The 20,838-nt window shown below is 35.5% G+C and overlaps 1 protein-coding gene and 1 non-coding gene across 5 annotated transcripts in view; one reads left to right on the top strand and one right to left on the bottom strand.

Moving 5' to 3' along the window:
* ERCC8 (ERCC excision repair 8, CSA ubiquitin ligase complex subunit) overlaps nucleotides 1-20,838 on the bottom strand; it is a 60,067-nt gene that overhangs the window by 15,768 nt on the left and 23,461 nt on the right. For 2 of the 4 annotated variants that reach the window (XR_005068909.1, XR_005068911.1), the window contains 4 exons: nucleotides 19,996-20,120; nucleotides 12,636-12,833; nucleotides 6,522-6,602; nucleotides 1,301-1,566 (listed from right to left, as the gene is read on the bottom strand). Coding sequence is in view for 1 of the 4 variants with exons in the window: in XM_037062892.1 (XP_036918787.1) it covers nucleotides 1,498-1,566; nucleotides 6,522-6,602; nucleotides 12,636-12,833; nucleotides 19,996-20,120 (473 nt within the window). In the remaining 3 variants the exon portion in view is untranslated. Of the gene's footprint in view, nucleotides 1-815; nucleotides 1,567-6,521; nucleotides 6,603-12,635; nucleotides 12,834-19,995; nucleotides 20,121-20,838 lie in introns of those variants that run through there. The other 2 variants (XM_037062892.1, XR_005068910.1) reach the window with 2 other exon arrangements.
* LOC118998929 (small nucleolar RNA SNORA41) lies at nucleotides 14,687-14,818 on the top strand. The gene has a single exon (XR_005068999.1). It is a non-coding gene; the product is annotated as a small nucleolar RNA SNORA41 (small nucleolar RNA).

Raw genomic sequence — 20,838 nt, 5'->3', positions numbered from 1 at the left:
AAGGCAGAAAACTATTTGAACAACAATTAAAATAAAAAATTTACATGAAAAAAATTAAAAGATAAAAACCCCAAAACAAAATTGTAAGGGCTTCATAAAATCAACATACAAAAGTAAATATATGTAAAACATATTACCAAAAAGATCTGCCATAAGGCCTAACATTACACACTTAAAAACTCAATAACTGGCCCTGGCTAATGTAGCTCAGCAGATTGAGCGCAGGCTGCAAACCAAAGGGTCATCAGTTTGACTCCCAGTCAGGGCACATGCTTGGGTTGTAGGCCAGGTTCCCCGAGCAGGCCACGTGAGAGGCAACCACACATGGATATTTCTCTCACTCTTTCTCCCTCCCTCTAAAAATAAATAAATAAAATCTTAAAAAAATTCAACAGCCCTGGCTGGTGTAGCTCAGTGGATTGAGCACAGGCCTGCAAACCAGAGGATAGCGGTTCGATTCCCAGTCAGGGCACATACCTGGGTTGCAGGCTGGTTCCCTGCAGGCCAACTCCCAGCAGGGGATGCACAAAAGGCAACCATACATTGATGTTTCTCTCCCTCTCCCCTTCCCCTCTAAAGGTAAATAAATTAAAAAAAAAAACTCAACAAATATATATTTGGAATTTCAGCTCACAAAAACCTCTTTTACTAGTCTCCTGCTGATAACTTCGAGGAACAAAGGAAATGTAAAATTAGCTTCATGATAATAACCTCTGGGTTATACCACAGTAAGAGTAGACAGCAAAACAGAAATTGTACGGTTAACAGTTCATGTTTAACCTAGATGTCCTATCAGGACATTTTTGCCTTGATGAATGAAGTGAGACTTGGTCACATCTTAACACAATTCAGAGAAACGAGGTTCAAGTATGAGTATAAGCTGCCATCTCATGCATTAAAATAAAGAAAACATGGGGTTTTCCCCAAGTTAAAAAGATTCCTGTGATGCACTTTTTGGATTGTGGAACTGAATTAAAAAATATTTAACATAAGGCTAGACAACCGTCAACTAAATTAAATCATTGCAGAAACTAGACACATGAATAAGAAAGAATAAAACATCTTTGATGCTCACTTTCCAACTATTATTTTTGATAAAATCACCCTCAGTAATATCACCCTTGAAAGTGAAAATGAACAGGCTGATGACACAGCCAGCAGGAGAAAGTCAGTGCTGTAAGCTTCCACTTGCACATCCTCACAGACAGCATCTCACAGTTGAGAGTCTGCTCCAGGTCTCACATGTGGGTGCCATGACTTGTCTCTTTGCACTATAGCAACAGGGGCCACCCCGGGCCACAGGAACTGGTTTTGATTATAGAAATTATATATAAGTCAGTGTCAGGACTTTGTGCAAATATTAACCTCATTTTAAAACATGGGAGAAAAAAAACACCCAAATTCAGGGCTAATTTAGCTGTCACTAAAGAGTTAAAAAAAAAGTCCCATTTAAAAAAATTTCATCAATAGAGATGCAAAGGTACTTAGGATTGATCTTCATCCTTCTTCATCACTGCTGCTCCAGGCATCTTCAAATGCCTGATTTAACTGTGATTTGCTTGTAGTCTAAGAAGAGGGGGGAAAAGGATGATTCGATTAATCTATTTCATGATTTTAGGTTCACAACATAGTTATGCAACATATCAAATGAAAAACAATTAGATATTTTGAAAGAAACGATATAATGATTAATTTCAAAATGAAAGTGATACAAGAAATGTCCCATATATAATATAATGTAATTTCATTTTAAATATACATACCGGACTTTATCCAAATTATCTGTTTCCCTCAAAGTAGTTACCTCACAATGTACACACACACATGAGCTCATGAGAGCATGCATGCTCACACATGCATAAATACACCATGGTGCTATTGCTTAATGCATTTCTGTGACTCTCTGGTATTACCTGGAGAAGGTAACAAGTTACCAGCCATGTGGTTAAGACTGGATTTAGGTCTATAGTCTGACTGACAACTTTTTATTGTTTGGGTGGACCTAACTTTTATAAATAAGCAACTATCCATACATGAGGAATAAGGTGTTTATCAGACTGAGTAATACCATATTGGGTTCGAAAAGTAATGTTGGTTAAGTTGTGAGGTTTATTTATTTTTTATAGTTGGTAAAGTAGTTCAGAAGCAATGCAAAATGTGTCTGAAATGGTAGCATGTTTATCATTAGTACATAGGTTCCCCTGGGAGATTTCTTAGAAAGATAACATGCATTTGGTAGATGTTGTTTAAAACAACAAACAACCTGCTCTCTTAGCACAGAAGGCAGCACATAAGTCTGATCACCTAAAACAATGAAACCTCATAGTCTTCTTACAACTTCAGAGTCGTACCTGATGAAGGTAACCAGTTAGAGGAATTTTATTATCTGTGGTATTTAAATCAACTCACTTTTTTGAAAACATTTTAAATGGTTATCTTCTTATTCTCTGGCAATGACTAAAGGGCTTTAAAATGGTCTCACTTTTTTGAGTATCTAGGAATTATGACCTAAGCCTGCTTCTTATTCTGCAGCTTTTAAATTTGCTATGAGACCCCAAATCCAATAATATATTAGCACTAAGACTACTCTTAAATTATCTTACATCAGTACTGCTTTTTAAAACATTCACAAGGGTAACCCTTACTGTATGTTTGAAAATATTTATTTCTTTTTGATGACCATAATTCAAACAAAGATAACTATAGAACAAGTAGGTTTTCTAGTAAATACCCAGAGCATGATAAAACAGTATATTTTTTAAATATCCTTTGTAGCTGTTAAAGCTATAGGTTAGAGTCTACTACCAACCTTATGTTGGATATTGTCACTATTTCTAAATCTAATGTTAGCAATTATCACCACCTCAAATATTCAGATACAAAACTATTACCAAACTTCAGCTAATTACTCACTTATTGCTAGCAGCAGTCCATTCGCTTGCAAGAGTAGAATACTGAAGTTTATTCCTTCATCCAAATTTTTACCTAATTATCTATCTTTCTGGGTTTATAATTTAATTACTAAGTTAGGTTATTTCATGAGAGTTTATTCAAGGATGTTTTATCCCTACGGGTTAAGTGACTCATCTTTCCAACTCTATCTTTGGAAGCTTTTACTTTGCTTTATATATCTACCAAAAATGTGCTTGCATGGATCAACCACACAAAGGGCATGCCTCCAGATTCTACTATGGAAGTCCAATATGAAACCACCTATTAAACATTTAAATTTCATTTGAAGATTCACAAAGAAGCAAAATTATATATTTTTTAAAAAGATTTTATTTATTTATCTTTAGAGGGGAAGAGAAGGAGAGGGGGAGAGAAATAACAATGTATGGTTGCCTCTTGTGCATCCCCTGCTGGGAAGTGGCCTGCAACCCAGGCATGTGCCCTGACTGGGAATCGAACCACAGTTGTCTGCTTTGAAGGCCCACACTCAATCCACTGAGCTACACCAGCCAGGGCACAAAATTATATTTTATTGTAATTTATTTTTGCTACGGTGAGCAAAGAAACAAAATAAAGTGCAAAAAGAAATGTAGTTGCATGTACATATTACTGTTTATAGTAGCAAAGGATAACAATATAATTTGTTACAGTATTATAAACAGTATATTGCTAAAAATCACAACCAAAACATCATATTTATAGTAAAAGCTGCAGTAAAAATATGTATGGATGTGGTATACATATTGTTTGAGACTCATTGATCAAGTGTAACTGCCAACTGTTACTTCAGTTTTCTCTACGTCTCCTCCTAGTGGACATCCTTTCTATGCTTGAACATACCATCTCTACCTCACCAGGCTACCTGTTCTACTGAAAGATAGTTCTGAACGTTACGGAGATAGGGAAGCAAAAGTTTAGAGGAGATCTAGTCCAAGTCCAGAAAAATGGGGAGGAACAGCAAAACCAAATATCTAACACACAAATATCTTTATAAATTCTAAGTTTCTTAATGGTAATTACTGGAAAGTCTCCATAGGTAGAATATAGGGTTCTCTCTATCAGTACATAACTATACACCAACCCAAGTGGTAAGGAAAACATCTCTATATTGTGTGACCAACAAAATAAAGTAAGACTCTTGGTGAGAGGTCAGAGTTAAACTATAATGTGGTAACCTAGAGATCTCAGAAAGGAAAAACTGATTAGGAGTCATATAGGCTTGCCTTGACCATGACTAAGTTTTACGAAAAGGGGGAAAAAGAAAGGTAGATTCCTCAGATATAAGACTGCCAATTAAATATCAGGACTTATGCTTAACTACCATAGTATCTATTCCTATTACCCAGTATATCTTGGTTGATGGGGAAGTACAGCTCATCTAAGGATAGATTTGAAAGGAAACTTAAGAATAATTTTGCTTTGATGTTCTAATAGTTGGAGATACAAAATTGTCCCAGATTACTAATAAATGGCATAACTGGGATTCAAACACAGTTACGAGTATTATTAACACTTAGAGTACCTGAAACTAAAGACAAAGTGAGGGAGTGTGTGTATGTGTGTTTTGTTTTGACTGTGTTACACTGCCTCTCTGGGAAACTGCAGCAATCACCCATTGGATAGTTGAGATGGAAAACTTTTAAGTAAGAGTTAAACAGTGAATATACATACACAAAGGAGCAGGGTCTTGTGTATAAAGACAGACATCTCTACTGGGATTTGTATCATGATCACATTCATGTTCCACCTATACTCACAGAAATCTTTCAAACTAGTTTTGTGAAAATAATCTTGGCACATACCATTTTATATTAACATGAGAATGATGACCTATCTTAAAGTAAAACAGTACATTTTAAAAGATAAAGTTTTATAGTTCTAAAACAAAAATAAAGCTAACTTGTTTGTCCCTATTTGATTTGCTACTTGTTCAGGTTAATTCCTCATATACAAAAATTCTTCTAGATAAAGAATTCAAACTACCATTAAGTATATAACGAGAAAACCAACCGTCAGAATCCCATTCAATCTTTATAAATTAAACATTACAGTTTTTTTCTAATATCCTTTTTCCAAACATAAGTCATAGTTAATTTACTTTTACTTTCATTTGGTAAATAATTGTTATACTTCCTTAATAGGACCTATATTTGTTATAACTTGGATTATAAAAGTATACAGTATGTACTGTGTTTACCATATACTAATTGTATGTATACATATATATAAAAATACATATAGTAATTCCCAAACAGCAGGACACAGTAATTAAATAATAATGCAAAAGAAATGGCTGGACCAAAATATTTGACCATATTAAACTTTCTACAGAGGAATATTAAATCATTTAAAGCTGCTGAACACTAAAATTAATCAATGCCACAATAAACCAAAATAGACACGTGATAAAATCTGGAAGTATTCATATAGTGTTTGGCCAGCAGCTTGAAAGTTTATAATTGTGTTTTTATCCCCTCTGTCATTTAAATTAGGGCCAAAAGAAAATTATTCACAGGCTTTACATTGCAGTAACCACAGCAGTTGAAAATTTAGGTATGAAATATATCTTGTCAATAGCTGTTAAATGCTATCAACTACCCCCCATAGAAATTCATTTACATGTGGTTTGGACAGAGGTCTGTTTTTATAAAGGAACTAAATACATGAAGAATGTTTTTAGAATTTTAAACTTGCTCTCTCAATGATTTTTTTTCCATCTTCATTTAAGATGTTTTATTTTTATTCTGACTTGGGTAAGATTAACGTAACATGTTACTAACTACATTTATATTTCAGCTCTAAAAAATTATACATACAAATACTGGTTTTTAGACATTAGCCTTTTTACATTGCAGAAATTATGATAAATGGGGATGATGTGCTTGGTAAAACAGTCTTTGGTAGGAAAGATATCACCTACAAAACACTTGACATAAAAGTAAAAAAATACAGAGGTTACTACTTAAGAGCAGGAATTCATCTCTGTTTATCTATAAATTTTTAAGGCTTTTTATTCAGACTGTCATATTTGTATAAATTTATGTTTTAAGATAGGAACTAACAGACTGCTTGCTGGTAGCAATGTAAATTGGTAAAACTTGACAAGGTAAAAAACAAAAGCTTTAGAAATGTCATCCGTTCTATCCAAAAAAGTAATCAGAAATATAAACAACTTATGAACAGATACTGACTTTGATTTATTAATAATGTTCAAAACAAATGTCTCCAAATATGTAAATATTGAAGTGAATTGTGGTATGTAAATGACAGAATGCTATATTATTAAAAATAGTAGTTATTAATGACATGAAAAAGGCTTATTGTACAATATTAACTGAGAAAAGTAGGATGTCAAGCTGTATGTCCAAGCATGATATTAAGTGTGTTAAAAAAAAAGCACATATGCACTGGAAAAAGTAGTAAATAAAAATGTAAATAGTAATTAATTCAGCTTTATAAATTTGTTCTTTTAAGAAAATAGCAAAAAAGCTTTAAAATTTTCTTCCACATAAATTAATAAACTTTTCTTTATGATTTAGAAGTCACTATACAATTTGTACAATATTTACCTTATCATCATCAGGAACGGGTTCATATAAGGATGGTACCCAAGCAAGAATATTGCAGTCTCTGCTACCACTATAAAGTTCCTATAACACGGAAAGCAAACAGATAACTGTGCATTAATTAATTTAAAGGTGATACCAATATGAAACAAACTACATTAATTTTTAAAAAATTCTTAGCTTACATCAATTAGATTATCTCTACTCCAAAGAACTGACTAGTGCCCGTTTTAAACGTTTGTTTGTGATATAGTAAATCTTTTATTTTTTATTTATTTTTAAATACAAAAATTTTTATTAACAGATCTAAATTGATCTTTCAGTTTTATTGTAATAAGAGATCAAAAGTAGGTAATTTAGACTTATCCAGCAATTAATATTTCACTATTTCATGTTAGTTGAGACTAATCTAGATATAGTAAATCTTTTATATTTAAACACAGTATCATGATACCTTGGAGCTTGCTAATATGAAAAATTTACAAAAACACTCAACAGTATAGTGGTTTTTATCATTTTTAGTATTTATTTATTTCAAGTGTCAAAGTAGATAAAGAAAAAATTGGAAGAAATAGTTTGTCTTCTGTCAGTAACTAAGTTTTAATAAGACTTCAATGAAGAAACCATACAAGTTTCTAGCAAAAAGTTCATAATGTTTTACCTAGCTCATAGTTGCCTAACTGGCTGCTGTTTAACTCAAGGAGCTTCTTTAAGATCCATATGCTGTGCTTGTTGAGAAGTTCATTCTACAAGGGAAAACTTGGGCTGATGCACAGTCTGTCTATGTCAGTGTCTTTTAGGATATGCTGTTTGCACATGGCTGAACGATGTTCGTTTCCCTCCCCAACAAAACTTAAGGAATATGTTATATTGGCTCATACTAAAACATTCTTATGGGAGAGTGAAACAGATCCAGTCATACACACAGGGCATAAACTGGTATAATCTTTTCAGAAAACAGAATCTCAATATGTATCATAAATTCTTGCATGCATTTCTAAGTCATGCCAAAGACATACATGGAATTCAAGGATTATCATCAATATTTATAATAAAAAAGAAATAATTGCGTTGAGTAATGATTTCTGTATAAATTTATGCTGCAGTCATATGATGGGTTACTATATACAGCCATTAAATTTATACTTTTTAAAAAATATTTTATTTATTTACTTATTTTTAGAGAGGGGAAAGGAAGGAGAAAGAGTGGGAGAGAAACGTCATTGTGCAGTTGCCTCTCGTGTGTCCCCTACTGGGGACCTGGCCTGCAACCCAGGCATGTGCCCTGACTGGGAATTGAACCAGCAAACCTTTGCTTCACAGGCCCATGCCATTAAATTTATTCTCGAAGACTATTTAATGACATGGGAAAACATTCATGGCAATGTCAAGAGAAAAGAACAGGATATACACCAAATACTCGCAGCATGAAGGAAAAAAACAGGATGCAAAATACTGAGTCCATTGAAAAAAGCTATTTGGCAAAGAAGAAAGGAATAAAAAGCAAAAAATAACAAAGTGTTAAGTGGCTATAAAACTCTGAATGACTAAGTGATTTTTCCATATTTCTACAAAATATTATTAACAATGTAATGTAACTTTTGTCTACTCTGGTATCCAGTTATTTATTGTTACTGTTCTTCTGAAAGACTAGTTGAAACCTGATACAATTAGTATTTTTCTAAAAAAAAAAGTAGAGATTCTGAATAAAGGGAAAATAAGATTATGAAGTTTTTTATAGGAAATATAGATGTAAAAAATTAAATTAGATTTAGTTAAACATAATTAAATTTCTTAAAGAGAACAAAATTATATAAAACTACACTATGAAATCTAGTCTATATGGTTACAATAACTGTGGACAATGCAGAGGTATTTTCGTATGTCCAGTGCTCTCAAGCAATTTAATTTCCTGAAAAGGCAAGACACATACCCAAGATATTAAGCTTAAAAGGCAATTCATGCTTAAGTACTGCTACACTGATAAAGATACAAAGAAAAATTTGTAGATGTTCAAGAAAGAGAGCTTGGAAGAGACAACATTTCAATCAGAATGATTCAATAAAGACTTCACTTAAATGGAGGTATTTGAATTGCGTCTTGAAGCTTTTCAGGTAAGTGTAGGAGTTCAGTTGGGTAGTAGATTACAGAAAACATAAATGCTTACAGAAAAGTTGCAAATGTAACACAAAAGTGTTTTCTTTCCCCTGAAACATGAAGGTAAATTGCCAACATGAGATCCTATCACCCTGGAATAATTCAGTGTATATTACCTGTGAATATGGGCACCTTCCTACATAATTACAATGCTATAAACAAAATCAGAAAACTCAGGAGGGATGCAAGATGGTGGCAGAGTAGGTGGAAGGCACACTCACCTCCTCTCAAGACCAAATTGTAATTACAACTAAATTACAGAATAATCAACCCGAATGACCAACTAAAGAGCTGCTAAACAGAAGTGTTATAAGTAGGAAATACACAAAAACCCATGCAGAGACTGGTAAGAAATGTGAAGACAAGAAAAGGGCTGGCCCTGCTCCCATAGGCAGTGCTTGAGAATTCAGAGCACTACCTCAGCTGCAAAGGCCCCCACAAGGAGTCAGGGGGCTTAACTCTACACAGGGCTCCAAGCCCAGCCTCCAGAGCTGGGAAGAGGGGCCCACATAATATCTGACTGTGCAAATCACTGGGGATTCTGTCTGCCAGGGTGAGAGAGGAGGCTGCTAGAAAACCAGGAGTCCTTTTAAAGGGCAAGCACACAACATCTAAATTGCAGGCATTCACCCTGAGCTCCAGCTGAGGATGATGATTCAGAGCAAACTGGAGTCATACATGGAGAGTTTGGGTTGTGTAACTTTGGGAAGGGGGCTGGAGGGACAGCCACCAATGTCCCTGCACTGAGTTCCTCTCCTATGTTGCCCACAACTGCCATTCTTCCTAGGTAGAGCACTCCCCTCAGTATGGCATCAGCCTTGAGGAATGCACTGGTCCCACCCACCCGACTCCCTGTGAACCGCCCCCCCCCAGCCCACCCCCCCAAGCTCACAGCCTGCAGAGGAGCCTGCCAGCTGCAGCCAGCCAGTGCCTGTGAAGCAGTCTTTCTTGGAAGGCTCTCAAAGAGGTCCAGGAAGGTTTTCATGATCTAGGAAGACTCAGAGGGTTTCAGACACAAAGGGAGAGACTGAGTTGTGTGTCTTTGGGGTGAGGGTCATTTTCCCCCATGTGCATTACAGGCACCACCGTTCCTATGCACAGCTCTCCCACCACACAGCCAAATCTCAATTTGCTTTAGCCTGCTGAACTCTGCTGGCCCTACACTGATGGTTCCCTGAGACACTGCCACAATGCAGCACTGCAGGCCTCGGGTAGGTGATGGATGGCCTTGATGTAGCCTGAGACTTTTGCTGAATGGCCTCAGACCCAGTACTGGTGCCAAGTTTGAATTTGTAACAACCTGGTGAACACCGCTTGCCCCTAGCCAGTGACTCAGAGCCTGCCTCACACAACTTACATACTGCCCGGGGCTCTCAGTGGCTGGGCTTAACATCCAGCTGGCAAGTGGAGGTGAAACTTAGGGAGCCTTCAGCCTTTGCTGACCTGCCCCTGGCTTGGTACTGGATGCCCAGGTTGGCCCCTCCCACACACATCTAGGCCCTGCAGAGGCAGACATCAACTGTGAATCACTTCGCAGCGCCTAACAGGTAGCCCAGGACTGGTCACAGGGAGTGACCTGTACCAGAGCTCCTCCAAAAGTGCCCTAGAACCAACACATCCAGTGACTGGCTTCAGACCACATGAGAGCATGCCTGAATTAGCTCCATAAGTGCCATACCCAAGGGGAGATCATGGCAAGCACAAGATCCTTTGGGGACAAATTCTGTTGTGGGCTCAGCCCCTGCACAGCAGCTGTACACAGTGGTCAGGGCCAATCCCCACTGCCAGCCAACCTGAGGCCCAGGCCCAACCCCAACCAAGGACACATCAACAGCAATCAAGTCTAAAATACAATAGGAGGGCTCACATAACCCACACAGGGGACATTCCTAGAGGACCTAATTCAAGTAATCAGGACTACACCACTGAGGCCCACAGGGCACCCACTACATAAGGCCACCCTACCAAGACGGGGAAACACAGCATATCTATGTAGGATGCAGAAACAAATAGAATCTAGGCAGCCAAAGAAACATGTCCTCAAATGAAAGAACAGAAATCTACAGAAAAAGAACTAAGTGAAATGAAGGCAAGCAACCTTAGATACAGAATTCAAAACACTAGTTATAAGGATTCTCATGAAACTTAGTGTGAGCTCACATAAAGATAGCACACAGAAAAAAGAACACAGAAATCATAAAAAAGAACCACTCATTAATAAGGAATGCAGCATCTAAAATAGAGAGTACATTGGGAGGACTCAACAGCAGACTGAATGAAGCAGAGGATGACACTCTGAATGAAGCAGAGGATCAAATCAGCGATTTGGAGGACGAGGTAGCAGAAAACACCAAATCAGAGCAGTAAAAAGAAAAAAGAATTAAAAAAAATGAGGATAGTTTAAGGGACTTCTGGGACAAGACGAAGCATAACAAAAGCCACATCGTAGGGATACCAGAAAGAATAGAGCCAGAACAAGGGATTGAGAACCTGTTTGAGAAAACAATGACTGAAAACTTCCCTAACCTGGTGAAGAAAAAACACACAAATCCAGAAAGCAGAGTCCCCAAAAAGATGAACTCAAAGAGGCCCACAAAACTATCAAAATTAAATGTCAAAGTTTAAAGACAAAGAGAGACTCTTAAAAGCACCAAGAGAAAGCTCCTACAGGGAGCTCTTGTAAGAATGTCAGCTGATTTCACAACAGAAACATTTCAGGCCAAAAGACATAGGCATGAAATATTTAAAGCGATGAAAGGCAAAGATGTATAACCAACACTACACACAGCAAGGCTATCATTTAAAATTGAAGGAGAAATGAAAAGCTCTCCAGATAGAAAAAAAGCTAAAGGAGGTCATCACCACCAAACAGTTTTACAAGAAATGTTAAAGCGACTTCTTCAAGAAGAAAGAAAAAAACAAAGACGAACATAAATATGTACAAGAAAATGGCAATAAATATGTACCTATCAACAATCAGTTAAAATGTAAATAGATTAAATGCTCCAATCAAAGGCAAAGGGTAGATGGATGGGTAAGAAAACAAGACCCGTACAAGAAACCCACTTCAGATTGAAAGACATACACAGACTTAAAGTAAAGGGATGGAAAAGATACTAGATATTTCATGCAAATGGAAACAAAGAAAGCTGCGGTAATAATACTTATATCAAACAAAGGCTATAATAAGAGGCAAAGAAAGACACTGCACAATGATAAAGAAATAAATCCAATAAGAGGATATAACTCTTGTTAATTATTCATGCATCCAAAATAGGAGTACCTAAACATATAAAGGGAATGATGGACATAAGGGGAAGAAATAAAATTTTAGACTCACACAAACATAAATCAAGACAGACAAACTATATTTTGATATTAGACACATATATTTTACTTCTCTTCTCCCAAAACATTGTTTGCAAAAAAATTATTTTAACTCGCTGGAAATTTTCAACAGCTAAATAAATAAAGCCTGTATGCAAAAACATGCTCAATTAATGTCTTGAATTGATTGCTCTTAATTTCAACTGGTCTACCTGACCATGGAGCATAGCCTAGCAAAAAATTTCCAGTATGAAACTTCCCAAACCACTTTTGACACGTCCAATCAGTCACAACACTTTCTCCATACACTGTACAAATCTTTTTTTTGCAATTCAGTTGTGGGGTTTTTTTAATTTGGGTCAGTTGAAATTGATAGTGATGAAATCGAGACATTAACTGAGAACAATCAACATTATATCATTCGGGAGATAGTCAATATCTCAAAATATCCAAACCAATAAAGTAATTGGTGTAAGTGAAAAATGTGTCTTATTTTATAGAAAGAAAAACATATAGACTTTTTGGCCAACCCAATATAATTCCAAATGAAATTATAATTTATTCTTTTATATACAACTAGTCTGGCAAATTAGCTACCTGGACATTTTAAATTCCCTTAAGTATCATTCTTACCTGGAAATTAGGTTGAAATACACAGCAGTCAACACTTTTATAATGTCCCTTAAGCATAGTTATCTGTTCTCCTGAGTAAACTGTATAAACAGCAATGGTGCTACCATATGGCACAAAAACAAATTCTGAACTGCAGCCACAGGAGACAGCAAATTTCAATCCTTTTCTACTGTCATTATAAACTTTTCCATAATTCACCTGTGGGATGTAAAATCATAAAGTTACTAATTTCTTAAATCTGAATTAAAAACACAACAAAGATTAGAAGTATTTACTTAAAATAATTGAATATATTATAAAAGCATTCCTATATATAAATGACCAATGTTCTAATACAAATAAGGGCCAGTGATATATGAATGTGCATTTCATATGAGAAATAAAGAGTAAAAAAAAAGCCACCAAAGCAAATGTTCACATTCAACCTTGATATAAATAAAAATGCAAATTTAGGCACCCTGTAGGAATAATTTTCAACCATTTAGCAAAGATTTTAAGAAACCATAAGATAATATGGGTACAAGTGATGTAAACATGTTGGTGGCACTGTAATTTGGTCATTTCTTCTAAAAGACCAAATTGTTTATTATGCAACAAAATACAAAGATGTTCTTTTTGGGTGGTGGATAACATTTTTATTTTAAAACATTATGGCAAAACATACATAAAAAATTTATGTATAAATTTTTATACATAAAATTTATGTATAAACATACATAAAACATACATCAAAATTTGCCATCTAATCCTATGTAAGTATTCAGCTCAATGACATTAAGAACGTTCATAACTGTGCAACCGTCGCCACCATCAACCCCCATAAGCCTTCATTCTGCAAAACTGAAACTCTGTACCCATTAAACAACAAATATATTCTTATTCCTCGACCTCGTAACTTCTCCTGGGAATTTGTTAGGGGAATAATTAAACAGCAAAAAGCTATATGCTCAGTGGAATCCAATGAGGCATTAACTCAAATGACAAAATAACTGAGAATATATGTAACTTTCTAATAATATATTAATTCTATAGTTTATATAGCAATTAAAATAATAATTATGAAAATTATGCTGAAAATAGGAGTAAGAGCTAAGTATAAAAAACCACAGAAGCTCTGATTGGTGTGGCTCAGTGGACTGGGCAACTGATCAATGTTTCTCTCATATATCAATGCTTCTCTCCCTCCCTCTCTCTAAAAATAAATGAAATGTTAAAAAAAAACCACAGAAGGCAAATAATGTGTATACTATAATTTCAGTTTTACATACATAATTATGCATTTGGTATAAAAATAAAAACTTTGCAACTGTATGCCACAGGTACAAGTCCAACAGTATCGGCACCATCTGAGCAGTCAGAAATGCAGAATTCTAGGGCCTACCCCAGTCCTACTGAATTAGAATCTTCATTTTAACAAGCTCCCTAGGTGATCTGTAGGCTCATCAAGGTCTAAGAAGATCTGGACTAAAGAAATTGACAGATTTACTTCCCAATGATAATTTAGATAAGCAGCTTAGGGTAGGTGCATAATAATTTGGGGATTATGAACATGCAGATCACCAAAATGTCCCTTTACTATGGCTAATACTAGAGTTTGAACAGTTATTTGTCTTTCTAAGGGATGGGTGAAAGTGCGTGTGTATGTGTATGTGTACACAACAGAGGCCCAGCTGGACTATTTGCTGATAATCTGTGGACACTACACTTGGCTCACTTCCCTTCCCAGTAAACATGCGACAGAAATGAGCACAGGCATTCAGCTACCTCACTGCCCTGTGGTTGAGTGAAACTTTAAAACATTAAAACACACCGTCAATTGACTTGTGTTTTTGAAACCCATTCCACAACCCCTTTTCTCTTTGCCTCTTATGAGTAATAAATTATTTAACCTCTGATTTTCACTTTTCTAATCTATTCAACAGAAGTAACATCATCATCAAAGTTATTATGAAAAATCGAATGAATGCATATGAGAGCACCTAGGACATAAAGGTACAGTATTCAGTAATTTCCTAGATTTAATGATTCCTAGAAATATTTAAAAGTATTTACTGCACAGTGACTAGTCTGCAGCTGTTTTGATGGTAGCAGTTGTGGCATTCCTCTGGGGGAAAGGAACTGTTACACAGTTAACACCTCTTCCTTAGCAAAGCAGAGAGCAGGCCTGTGTGTGATAGACACAGGGTAAAAAAAAATATTTAACATGTGTTCTCATTTGCATCTTTTGATCCTACATGTACAACAATTTGTAGAATGCCATGGGTGGGGGGTGGGGATAGTGGAGAAAAAACACAAAGCTTCTCAACTAGCAATTCTCTATTTCTCCTAGAAAATTATCAACTGTTAGACTGTGACGGTTTTATTCATATTTATCAGAGAAACTACCTACAAAACCTACATTCCTTCCAAAATGTGAAGTGGAAATGAGGTATATTGAACCAGCTCACTGACTTTTACCTTCATCCTTATGCATTCACACTTCAATCCATCTTGCAAGTTATTGTCCTTTTAACCTCTGTAAATCACTGCTCTGATTAAATCACCTGTGGGCTCAAAACTACTACCTTTTCAATGCCTATGGAATAAAGTTCTAATAACAGATTAAGGAAAGGAAGGACTTAGCTTTTACTAAAAGCTTACTATGTATCCTATACTGTGCTCAGTGATTATCTAAGTTGATGGTATTTTATATCTATAAATACCATAAAAAGCAGTGTGACAGATGGCAGAATTACTGTGGAGAAACGGGCTCCTTTTGGCTATGCAGCCTTAAAGGTGGTATGTACAGGCTTTGAAAAGATCTTGATAGGGCAGGAAAATTACAGACTGGGGATATGATGATGGCAAATCCAACTCCCTATCTTATGGATCCCTTTGATTGTCCCAGAAAATATATATACATCTAGTCACTTAGTAAACACCTACAGTGATCCAGATTCCATCACAAAACTGCTCATTTTACTGTTAAACAGCATAATAATTGCTTAATAGAAATGACAGGCTACATTCACTGAAATGTCAACACTTGTAAGTATAAGACAATGGGTTAAATGTTTTACATGCATTTTCATGTAACATTCAGAACAATACCGTGAGATAGGTAGCATTTTATACAAACAGAAAACAGAAAAGTTAAATATTTTAATCAAGGTTTCTTGGCTAGTAAATGACAGAATCAGAAACTGAATCTAGACTACATTAATGAAAAAGAACTGTGCCATAGTGTTGTAAACTATTCTCTTCCACCCCATAAGGTGGTGATCACAGTCCATTGTAATACAAATAAGCACTATGGACTCTGGCAGCACCCATGCTAGACTAGAGGAGTTGAAGAGATGTTGTGCCTGAGATGAATCCTGAAAGCTGAGAAGCAGCTAGAACAGGAAGGAGAGGAACAGTACCCCAAAGCAAAGGCAATAGTGAATATAGCAGAATAGAAAGAAGGGTGGGAGAGCATGCCCTATTTAAAGAATGCGACAACTAATAGCATAAACAATAAAATATATTTTTAAAAAAAGAATTCTAAGTAGCTCAGTATAGATAAGGACAGGGAAAAATGGGAAAGTGGCAAGAAATACTGCTAGTGAGTTAGGAGGTACAGCTTATAAGGGCCTTCTGCACAAGAGGCAAAGGCATTCAGTTTCAACAACCTGAGTGTATTGAGGAAACACTGAAAAACTTCCACTGGGAGATGTGTGTGGGAAAAGTCAGAAAGTGATGGAGTAATTAAATAGAGACCATGAGGGCCCAGAGTGAGGTTGGAAGGGAAAACAGGTATGAAAAAAAATCAAGATGGAAGAATTAAAAGGTTTTGTAATTGATTTAACAGCTGGGATAGGGGACAGGGAAGAATAAAGGACAGACCCTTAGTTTCTGGACCTTGGTGACTAGTGAGTGATAATGCCAGTAACTAAACAGTAAGGACCAGAATGGCTATTTTGAAATTTTCTTCTTTTGTGCCTAAAGCCACCTTTCTGTGAATTGTTTGCTTTGTACTCTAAGGCAATGGTCGCCAAAGTCCAGTTCGCACACCTCAAGGAGTTTGCAAAACGATCTATTATGGTATGGGAAGAAAACAGAGAACTTCTATTTCATTTTAATCTAAAAAATAAGAAATTAAGCTTTTATAAAATACATAGACTCACAATAGTATTTATATATAATTCATATACTGGAAGCATGTATTTATATATCTTTTTTAAACCAAAAAGGGCACTACTAATAAGCCAACACCAATATAATAGTTATTATTTATGGTATATGCCTACTATTTAATAGGTACAGTACTACTATTTACATACTTCCATTTTACCCTTACAATTACTGTTTTGGTACATAATAATCCCAATTTCCATGATGGAGGCACTGAAACTCTGACTGTAGTCCTTCATGATGTCACTGTAAATAAATTGTCTAATGTCCTCGAATTACTACACGGCAGGACTGAAATTTGCTTCTTATTCTGTTTGACAGCCCTTTAAATATATGAAGACAGTATGTTACTCTAAAGACAGTTACTTTTACTGAGATCAATGTCTGAAATTCCTTTAAGTGTTCTCTGTAGGTGAGCTTCTGGGCTACTTTAGTCACCTTTGTGTAAACGACTTTTGCTTTGATCAAAGTCATTTTAAAAAGTATTATCTATTTTAAACACATTATTCAAGATAACAATGCATTAGCAAAAATACAGCAGATAAGAAAAGTGGAATAAAATCACTTTAACAATTTATGTACTCAATACCATTTATATTTATCACATTTAACTTTGACACACATGCCAGCCTACTTTTCCCAAGTGACCCTGTCATTTCTCCCCCCAAAAGTCTTGAGTGACTCTCCACCTCATTCCCCAAAGAAGCCTAACCCCATACAAAGACCCAGAAGCCTACAGGCTCCGGTGTCCTGTTTCTCCTCTCCTATTAGTCTCCCACTTGCTTATCTATTCTAACACAAGAGCACCTTAGATGTTCCTTGGGTATTTCCAGCATGCTCCGGCCTCAGGTTCTTTGTATTTTTTCTTTCTTTGCCTGGAATGCTCTCCCTCCCAGATATCTGACGGATTACTCTTTCATTTCCTTCAGGTCAAATGTTATCTTCTTAGTGAGACTTACCCTGACTACTCTATGAAAAAACAGCAACTCCAACTTCCTAATATATTCTATGCCCTTTTCTTGCTTTTCTTCATAGCACTTACCACATCTACCACATATTTTATCCATCCATCCATCCATCCACCCATCCATCCATCCATCCATTTACTGATTGGAAAGACTGATGTCTTTCTTCCTCTCCCTGGAATGTAAGCTCCATAAGACTTTTCTAGGTTTTGCTTACTGCTGTATAATACTGCCTGGCAAATAGGAAATGCTTAAAAATATTTATTAAACAAATAAAAAGAGAAAAAGAAGGTATGATCTAATTAGGAATCAAAGGTTCTAAACTAATTAGCAATGCCTGAGTTTCTAGCCTGAATCATAATGAAGAAGCATTTTATAAAGGATATGAAGAACACTGTAAAGTATAAACAATTTGGATCATATAGTAAAATTAGTATGTAATAATGAAAGTGATACCTTGAGTGTATCAAAGAGAATTAGCTAGAAAGAAGGATTAAAGAAAGGAAGATTATTGCCCTGGCTGGTGTAGCTCAGTGGATTGAGCGCTGGTCTGCGAACCAGAGGATCACCGTTGGATTCCCAGTCAGGGCACATGCCTGGGTTGCAGGCCAGTTCCCTGCAGGCCAACTCCCAGCAGGGGACGCACAAAAGGCAACCATACATTGATGTTTCTCTCCCTCTCTCCTTCCCCTCTAAAGATAAATAAATAAATAAAATCTTAAAAAAAAAGAAAGGAAGATTATTAACATTAACACCTACCTTATAAACAAATGCTTTAACAATCCAAGTGCCCATCAATAATAGATGAGTGGATAAAAAAGCTGTGGTATATATACACAATAGATTACTCAGCTATCTAAAAACAATGAAATCTTACCATTTGCCACAGTGCAGATGAACCTAGAAGGTATTATGGTTACTGAAATAAGCCAGAGAAAGACAAATAACACATGATTTCATCTAAAGAACAAAATAAATGAACAAACAAAACAGAAACAGACTCACAGATGCAGAGAACAGACTGATGGTGGCCAGACAGGAGGAGGACTGGGAACTGGGAAAAACAGGTAAAGGAATTAAGAAGTACAAATTGTTAGTTACGAAATAGTCGCAGGGATGTACAGTACAGGATAGGAAATATGGTTGACAATACTGTAATAATTATGTATAGTATCGAGTAGGTACTTGAAACAACGGGGGATCACTCTGTAAAGTACTTGTATATAATTGTCTAACCACTATGCTGTCCATCTGAAACTGATATAAAATAATATTTAATGTAAACTGTAACTAAAAAAAATAATAATACTTTACGAAGTCTGGGTATAATTAGCATTATGGTGCCAGTAAAATCTAGAGTCAAACTCTCTTGTTTTCTACCTGTGTAAACTTAATCAAGTTACCTATTTTGTCTCATTTTCTCATGTGTATAATGGCTATTTTAACAAGAACTACATTGATAGTGTGGATGTGATGATTAAATAAGATCATATATGCTCCAGCACATATATTAAATGTTAGTTTTTATTAGCACAGGATCTGGCACATAACTTTCAATAAATATAAATTAAAATGTCAAATTTTATACTATATGTGACTCATAAACAAAACCCAAAATTAGTACATATAACATACAGTACTTTAATACTAAAATAAATGTGTTTTAAAGGTGCTAGATTCTTTTTTTTTAAAGATTTTTTTTATTTGTCTTTAGAGAGGAAGGAAAGGAGAGAAGGAGAGAAACATCAGTGTATGGTTGCTTCTTGTGAGTCCCCTGCTGGGAACTGGCCTGCAACCCAGGCATGTGGCCTGGCTGGGAATCGAACCGTGATCCTCTGGTTCCCAGGCCCGCGCTCAATCCACTGAGCTACACCAGCCAGGCCCTAAAGGTGCTAGGTTCTTAATTGGTAATTGATTTCTAGTACTTTTTGAAAATTCACATTATGGTCCTTGCTAGTCACACCTACCGTTTATATCAGTTGTTCCCAATCTTTTATGCACAGTGGATCAGTAAAGCAACGCTTCTCTACTATGTGGGGAGACTGTGGTGAGGGTGAGGTGGGGTAGATTGTCTTGAGTTGAGAATTACTAGTTCAGATAATGGGAAAATGTTATAAAAAGAAAGCTGCGATTCAGAGTTAAGAAACAGAGTTAAATCTACAGAAAAAAAAAATCAACTGTATGACACAGATCCATTTCTTTATTTTACATTCAAAAGGTGGAAGAATTTAAAAATCTCTTACTAGTGTGTTTTCACCACTGGAACTATTCCAGAGCCTCATTCGATTATCTGTACCAACAGTGAGGAGGTGAAGCCCATCACTTGTAAAACACAAGCCATTAACTTTCCCATTATGAGCAGTGTTTGCTGCAATAAAAAATACAATTCCATTTATCTGTTCTTGTATTCAGCACACATTTAATACTTGTTGATCTAGTTATTTAAACATATTAAAGGGCAACTACTTGAATTACTTAAAATATATAGTTGATTATATTTAAAATTAATCACCCCTTTTCATTATTTGAATATTATAAGCTACTATATTTTGCTGTGTATAATGCACTTTTTTGCCCACATTTTTGAGGGAAAAATAAGAATTAGCATTATACATGGGCAGTACCTGAAATACCTTGTATCTGTTCTTGTGCTTTGCAATTATTTGTTACTTAAGATTTCTTGTACCATAACATGTTCAAAAGTAAATGCTAAAATTCCTTTGTAATATAAAAAACAAGTATCTAAATATAAATAGATAAAATGTTGAATTAAAAAATTAAAACAAAAGATTTCTTCCTGGAAGTTTGGGCCAAAAACCTGGTGCACATTATACATGGGAGTGTACTATACGCAGCAAAAGATATTATATAAATTAGAAACATAAAAATAGAGAAAAACTGAAAAACCAAAGGGAGAAAATTCTGCCAAATATATTTGTCTTTAAAAAGTAAGTTGGGCTATAAAACTCAATTACATAATTTAACACTAAAATTTTAAATTAAGCACCTTTCAAACTTCTTATATACTATTTCTATTTTGAATCTAAAGATCCACAGAATATTAAAAATCATTAATAGTACTATTT

The sequence above is a fragment of the Sturnira hondurensis genome, unplaced genomic scaffold (genome assembly GCF_014824575.4).
Source record: "Sturnira hondurensis isolate 20B ecotype Veracruz unplaced genomic scaffold, ASM1482457v3 Scaffold0014384, whole genome shotgun sequence".
Lineage (NCBI taxonomy): Eukaryota > Metazoa > Chordata > Mammalia > Chiroptera > Phyllostomidae > Sturnira > Sturnira hondurensis.
This window is presented reverse-complemented; position numbering and strand designations above follow the sequence as displayed.